The sequence below is a fragment of the Macaca thibetana genome, chromosome 3 (assembly GCF_024542745.1).
Source record: "Macaca thibetana thibetana isolate TM-01 chromosome 3, ASM2454274v1, whole genome shotgun sequence".
In the NCBI taxonomy this organism is placed as follows: Eukaryota; Metazoa; Chordata; class Mammalia; order Primates; family Cercopithecidae; genus Macaca; species Macaca thibetana.
Window position 1 is genome coordinate 17,104,818 of NC_065580.1, and position 8,209 is coordinate 17,113,026.

Here is an 8,209-nt window from a genome sequence, read left to right on the forward strand (position 1 = left end):
TCTGTTCTTCAGCAAAGCCCTGAAGAGACACTTAAGCTAAAAATTCCCTTGTCATATTTCTGAAACTCCATTATAACATATGTAACTCCTTTGTAACCAAAATTTAGGTAAGCAGGCTTCCTTTGCTCTGAAGGTTTTGAGTACCTGACTGTATTTGTTGAGTATATTTTTAAAATTTTGGATAGTCTCTTAGGCAACAATAATCACAATATATTCGTCCCCTAGTTCTAGAGAGAACCTGATATCAGGCACAGCCTACTGACCCAAGGACCCTGGCACTGGTTGGCATCACATTGATCTAGAACAGGTCCAGCTGATGAAGCAATAGAAAAAGAGGAGGGCTGCTCAGGGAAACATTGGCTGGGGGCAAGGAATAAGCACATAGTAGAAAGGGAACATCAGGGTCAAATGGAAATCACCTGAGACAGGAAACAGAGCATTCATTTGGCCACACTGGAAGAAAGGCAAGAAAGAGGAAGAAAAGTCTTGGAGTACCCTGGCTGTTCTCTACATTCACAAGACATCAGCTATTTACCCTGCTTGGTGCATGAGAAAGATAAAAGAGATGCCTTGTGTGTTTTGAGTAAGAATAAGTAAACCATAAGGAAGACCATGTATAAAACTGATGAAAATAATAGTCACCTAAGTACAATGCATACCATTTTGTGTCTAATAACAATGTACCACAGTCATGACTGTACATATCATTATATGCATACCAAACAAGATGTTGTAAATCATATTTTTTATTACAACACTAAGTTCTGTTTCTGCATTTCTAGGTTTCATCATTTTTGGCTCCTTAGCATGGCCACTTACAATTTTTAAAAATGAGATAACACATCAGGTGTCAGAACTTGCTTAAAGAGAATCACCAGAAGTAATTTGTGTTTGAGATGGGGTGGAAATTGGAATTATATTAGCAGCCTGTGGAGATACAAGTTCTCTGACTGTGTTGGGAAAGAATAAGTGCTACCGTTGAGAAGCGAAGTAAGGCTGAGTCTAAGTGGAGAGAAAAATCAATTCTAGCCAAAGGCAAGCCCCAGAACTCAGACAACAGAAAGGAAATCCTAATCCTTCTGTTTTGAGAAGAGAGAACTATAGTTGCTTCACTTCCTGTTTCATGACAGAATAACTGCAAACTTTTAAGATCAGGAAATGTAGACATCTAGTGATTTCTTTAGTAGACAGTTTAAATTTCCCCCAAGATTAGGAGACACTTCTGTGCAGGTTCTAAAAGGAGCCCAGTGGCCTGGGGTGGGAGTGGGGAGTAGATAGGGAAAATGTGGGCTTTGGTTTAAGTTTACCATTGGGAGAGTTCCTGGATCCTTGCAAGCTTAGATAAATGTGATCTTTATTAGATAGCAGTGGCATGCTTTAAAAAAAAAAAGGCAATGAAATTTGAATTTGAGTTTTGACTTTGCTTCTAATATGCTGTGTGAATCAGTACAGTTTTCCTACTCTTTCTTGGTCTTAGTTTCCTTACTGATAAAATGGGGTAGTAATACCTATCTCAAAAAATTATTGCACATATTAAATAACATTCCTCTATGTATCTCAATGGCATTAGACATTAGGAGAAGCATTTTGTAGAGGATTTGAAGTTGAGATCTTCATCCAAGAAGCAGCTTTTCAATTTGCTAGAAGCTTAATGTAGGCAAGCCACTTAATGTTTCAGAACTTGTTAACTCATTTATAATACGGGAATAAAAATTTGCCCAAGTCAGAGAAGGGTGCCTCAAAAATGTTGTGGCCAAGCCACATGGAGATCAAAGGCACACTTTTCATGACTTCAAATGTGGGCCCAGCCTAGGTCAGCCAACCCCCATACAACCCTTAGACTCATGAACAAATCCACCTGAGAGCAGCAGAGCCACCCTAGATCAGCAGAAACTCTAAGCATGAAAATAAAAGCTTATCACTGCATACCACTGGAGTTTTCTGGTTATGTCTCATATAGCAAAATCTAACTGATGCAATCTCCACCTGGCCTTCATCCTTCTCCCTTTATTGTCCTTTCATGTATTGTTCATCCAGCAACCAGGATGATCTTGTTAAAACATTAAACAGATTCTGTTACTCTTCTTCAGCCCCCTGTGATGGTTTTCCAATGTGCTTCTGGAAAGAGCAAACATCTTTAAAAGGATCTAAAACTAGAAATGCCATTTGACCCAGTGATCCCATTACTGGGTATATACCCAAAGGATTATAAATCATTCTACTATAAAGACACATGCACACGTATGTTTATTGTGGCACTATTCACAATAGCAAAGACTTGGAACCAACCCAAATATCCATCAGTGATAGACTGGATTAAGAAAATGTAGCACATATACACCATGGAATACTATGCATCCATAAAAAAGGATGAGTTCACGTCCTTTGTAGGGACATAGATGCAGCTGGAATCCATCATTCTCAGCAAACTATTGCAAAGACAGAAAACCAAACACCACATGTTCTCACTCATAGGTGGAAATTGAACAATGAGAACATTTGGACACAGGGCAGGGAACATCACACACCAGGGCCTGTCATGGAGTGTGGGGATGGGGGAGGGATAGCATTAGGAGAAATAACTAATATAAATGACGAGTTAATGGGTGCAGCACACCAACATGGCACATGTTGTGCACATGTACCCTAGAACATAAAGTATAAGAAAAAAGGAAAAAAAAAGTAAAATAATATTATCTTTTTGCATACCTGGAAAAAAAAAAGGCTCACAAGGCTCTACATGGTCTGCATTCCAGTTACCACTCTGACTGCAATTGCTTTCTCCTTTGCACACTCTATTTCAGTGTCTTTGCTATGCCTTCCCTAGGATCTCCCACTTATTACTCACTATGCCTGGAATGTTCTTTAACAGGTTTCCGAATGTATCACCACCTTACCTCTCTCAATCCTTCCCTGAAAACCTTATTTGAAATTTCAACACTCCTGCAAGAGATATTCCCTTTCATTCCTGTTTCACTTTTCTTCACAATACTTCTTCACCATCTAATATACTATTTTCAATAGCTTTATTGAAATATAATTCACATTCCATAAAATTAACTCATTGAAAATGTACAGCTCAATGGTGTTTGGTATATTCGTAGATATTTACAGCCATCATCTCAAAAAGAAAGCCTGTACCCCTTAGCTATCACTACCCTATGTCTGCATTCCCCTCAGCCCTAAGCAACCACTAGTCAACTTTCTAGACTACATAGATAGTCTATCTCTGACATTTAATTTTTCAAAGTTTAATTGTGAAATCATTATATCTTAAGAAAGGCAGATGATAGATAGCTAGATAGATAGCAAGACATGTCTTAAAAACAATAAACTGAGTTTCAAGTAACAACTAACCATATTAAAAACCATAGCTGTAACTTAAAAGTCTTTTGTTGCACACTAATTATTTGATAATGGTAATAATTATGATGCAGTTCAAAGATGAGCAAGTTCTTTTCAGATTATTCTAGAATCCATACTAAGTGCTTCATCATGTAAAATGTCTCAGAGCAAGGCTAATTCCTGAATAGTTGACAGCAGCATTTCACGCCATCCCGAAGGGCCTCTATGACTTTATCATTCCGGAGGGTGAAGATGAAATGATTGAGGAAAGGAGTTACTACTGAAACCATCAAGGAAACTACCCGATTGTAATCAACTGCCTGCATTTGCTTGGGTTTCAAGTAGAGAAACAAGCAGCTGCTGTAGCCGATCACAACACAGGTGAAGTGGGAGGCACAAGTGGAGAAGGATTTCCTCCGGCCAGAGGCTGACGGGATCTTGAGAATGGTGGAGATGATGTAGAAGTACAAGACAATTGTAGGGATCAAAGAAGCAAAGAGAACAAAAACAGCCATTAAAAAGAGGATAAACTCCATGAAAAGAGTATTATTGCAGGATAGTTTGAACAATTGCCCTCGGTCACAGAAAAAATTGTTCACCACATTTGATTTGTAGTAAGTAAGCTGAAGCGTGACGTAGACTGGCCAGATTTGAAAAAGAAACCCAAACACCCATGACACAAGAACCACAAAGTTGCAGGTGTGTCTGTTCATAGTGATGTTGCACCTCAAAGGGTTACACACAGCAATATAACAGTCCACAGCCATTGCTCCAAGTAATGTCCCCATATAAAGGTATGGGAAGAGCTGGACAACACAGGCAGACAAAGATACTGTTTGCGTCCCAGGGAGCAGCAATCCCAGAAGCATCCCAGGGACAATTATGGTTGTGACCAGGATCTCCAGGGCAGACAGGTAGCCGAGGAAGAAGTACATGGGGGACTGCAGACGTTTATCCACACAGACAATCACGATGATGACGGTGTTTCCCATTAATGTCACCAAGTAGAAAAAGAAGAATATAGCAAAAAGGATATAATGTAGTTCTTCAGAGCCAGGGAAACCAAGGAGATAAAATTAAGTGGCACTAGAGTAATTCATCAACATTTAGTTCTAAGCCCTTGTTCCTTGTGAAATCTAGAGACCAAAAGAGGGAGAACAACTCCTTCTATTCTAAAAAGATTAAGGGCATTTCAGGTTGAAAAAACATTCCTCTCCTGCTCCTCAACTCCATAACCTGTCTCTACTATTTTCTACACAAGGTTGATGTCAAATACTTCATGAAGAATATATATCTTACAAAGATATATGTGTATGTTCAAGAAGATGAAATCCAGTCATGAATACCAAATAATAAACATGAAAACCAACCCACCCTAGCATGCACTCTTTCTCAATACACTGGACATCTGCCTCCAACTCCACTCTTACCAGCCACCCTGTCTGCTTCCATGATGTATGACTGTTACAAGGTGAACCACTTCATAATAATTGCAATCACTACCAAGATCAAGAAACAGAAGTTTGATAGCAGTCACATAAATCCATTTGTGTGTTCCATTACAATTGCAATGCTCCTATCATCAGCAGAAACTACAATTCTCAACCTTTAAGAAATTACTGCCTTGCTTTCCTGAATAATCATCCTAGTTTGAATCGTTATGCATTATAAATTAGTGTTGTCCATTTTGTAATTCCATATGCTTTAAGTCTATTTTAATTGATAGATTCTCTGTATAGCCCATTCACTTTCTTCCAATCTACTTGTTGAAGAACTCAGGTATTTTGACAGTAGAGTTTTCCATAATGTCGGTTTTGCTAATTTCATCCACATGGTGCAATTGAACATATTCATCTGTTTCTAGCTTCTCTTACAGGTTTCCTGTTCTAAATCTGGAATCAGTCATTTCTCCAAGAAGCCCTAGATTCTCACACCAAGAAAAATTATTGCAATACAACAATCTGAACCTAGGAATGATGATATTTATTGGAATGGTCAATGTTATTGGAATTTTGAGTGGACAAAGCCAGCAGGTAAATAGGTAAATGGGTGGTAGATAGGTAGATAGATTAACCATGAATCCATCATACATATAATTTAAACAGAAGACTCTGACGACTTTCCCTAAGCTCCTCTATATTACATTTAAAATTAGAATATTCACTAAACATTCATTTGCTTTATCTGACATTACACATGCAACAGTTATAAAATATGAATACTATATTCCTGAATATATTTACTGAAAACATTTTTTAAATATTTGCATATACTAAAACATGCCAAAATGTAAAGACCATCGATGCTAGGAAGAAACTGCATCAACTGATGAGCAAAATAACCAGCTAACATCATAATGACAGGATCAAGTTCACACATAACAATATTAACCTTAAATGTAAATGGGCTAAATGGTCCAATGAAAAGACACAGACTGGCAAACTGGATAAAGAGTCAAGACCCATCAGTTTGTTGTATTCAGGAGACCCATCTCACGTGCAGAGACACACATAGGCTCAAAATAAAGGGATGGAGGAAGATCTACCAAGCAAATGGAAAACAAAAAAAGGCAGGGGTTGCAATCCTAGTCTCTGATAAAACAGACTTTAAACCAACAAGGATCAAAAAAGACAAAGAAGGCCATTACATAATGGTAAAGGGATCAATTCAACAAGAAGAGCTAACTATCCTAAATATAAATGCACCCAATACAGGAGCACCCAGATTCATAAAGCAAGTCCTTAGAGACTTACAAAGAGACTTAGACTCCCACACAATAATAATGGGAGACTTTAACACCACACTGTCAACATTAGACAGATCAATGAGACAGAAAGTTAACAGGATATCCAGGAATTGAACTCAACTCTGCACCAAGCAGACCTAATAGACATCTACAGAACTCTCCATCCCAAATCAACAGAATATACATTCTGCTCAGCACCACATCGCACTTATTACAAAATTGACCACATAGTTGGAAGTAAAGCACTCCTCAGCAAATGTAAAAGAACAGAAATTATAACAAACTGTCTCTCAGAACACAGTGCAATCAAACTAGAACTCAGGACGAAGAAACTCAATCAAAACCACTCAACTACATGGAAACTGAACAACCTGCTCCTGAGTGACTACTGGGTACATAATGAAATGAAGGCAGAAATAAAGATGTTCTTTGAAATCAATGAAAACAAAGATACAACATACCAGAATCTCTGAGACACATTTAAAGCACTGTGTAGAGGGAAACTGATAGCACTAAATGCCCACAAGAGAAAGCAGGAAAGATCTAAAATTGACACCCTAACATCACAACTTAAAGAACTAGAGAAGCAAGAGCAAACACATTCAAAAGCTAACAGAAGGCAAGAAATAACTAAGATCAGAGCAGGACTGAAAGAGATAGAGATACAAAAAAACCTTCAAAAAGTCAATGAATCCAGGAACTGGTTTTTTGAAAATATCAACAAAATTGATAGACCGCTAGCAAGACTAATAAAGGAGAAAAGAGAGAACAATCAAATAGACACAATAAAAAATGATAAAGGGGATATCACCACCGACCCCACAGAAATCCAAACTACCATCAGAGAATACTATAAACACCTCTATGCAAATAAACTAGAAAACCTAGAAGAAATGGATAAATTCCTGGACACATACACTCTCCCAAGACTAAACCAGGAAGAAGTCGAATCCCTGAATAGACCAATAACAGGCTGTGAAATTGAGGCAATAACTAATAGCCTGCCAACCAAAAAAAGTCCAGGACCAGATGGATTCACAGCCGAATTCTACCAGAGGCACAAGGAGGAGTTGCTACCATTCCTTCTGAAACTATTTCAATCAATAGAAAAGAGGGAATCCTCCCTAACTCATTTTCTGAGGCCAACATCATCCTGATACCAAAGCCTGGCAGAGACACAACAAAAAAAGAGAATTTTAGACCAATATCCCTGAAGAACATGGATGCAAAAATCCTCAATAAAATACTGGCAAACCAAATCCAGCAGCATATCAAAAAGCTTATCCACTATGATCAAGTGGGCTTCATTCCTGGGATGAAAGGCTGGTTCAACATACACAAATCAATAAACATAATCTAGCATATAAACGGAACCAAAGACAAAAACCACATGACTATCTCAATAGATGCAGAAAAGGCCTTTGACAAAACTCAACAGCCCTTCATGCTAAAAACTCTCAATAAATTTGGTATTGATGGAATGTATCTCAAAATAATAAGATCTATTTATGATAAACCCACAGCAAATATCATACTGAATGGGCAAAAATTGGAAGAATTACCCTTAAAAACTGGCACAAGACAGGGATGCCCTCTCTCACCACTCCTATTCAACATAGTGTTGGAAGTTCTGGCTAGGGCAATCAGGCAAGAGAAAGAAATAAAGGGTATTCAATTAGGAAAAGAAGAAGTCAAATTGTCCCTCTTTGCAGATGACATGATTGTCTACTTAGAAAACCCCATCATCTCAGTCCAAAATCTCCTCAAGCTGATAAGCAACTTCAGCAAAGTCTCAGGATATAAAATCAATGTGCAAAAATCACAAGCCTTCTTATACACCAATAACAGACAAACAGAGAGCCAAATCATGAATGAAGTCCCATTCACAATTACTACAAAGATAATAAAATACCTAGGAAGACCTCTTCAAGGAGAACTATAAACCACAGCTCAATGAAATAAAAGAGGACACAAACAAATGGAAGAATATTCCATGCTCATGGATAGGAAGAATCAATATCCTGAAAATGGCCATACTGCCCAAGGTAATTTATAGATTCAATGCCATCCCCATTAAGCTACCAATGACTTTCTTCACAGAATTGGAAAAAACTACTT

At 37.9% G+C, this 8,209-nt stretch overlaps 1 protein-coding gene across 1 annotated transcript; it reads right to left on the bottom strand.

Annotated features, from left to right (window-relative positions):
- Window positions 1–2,544: 2,544 nt before the first annotated feature.
- On the bottom strand, window positions 2,545–4,451 carry LOC126949649 (olfactory receptor 9A4-like). Its single transcript, XM_050782278.1, is given in 1 exon segment — window positions 2,545–4,451. A coding segment is annotated over 1 exon segment (933 nt). The 3' UTR covers window positions 2,545–3,518.
- Between the last annotated feature and the right edge of the window lie 3,758 nt (window positions 4,452–8,209).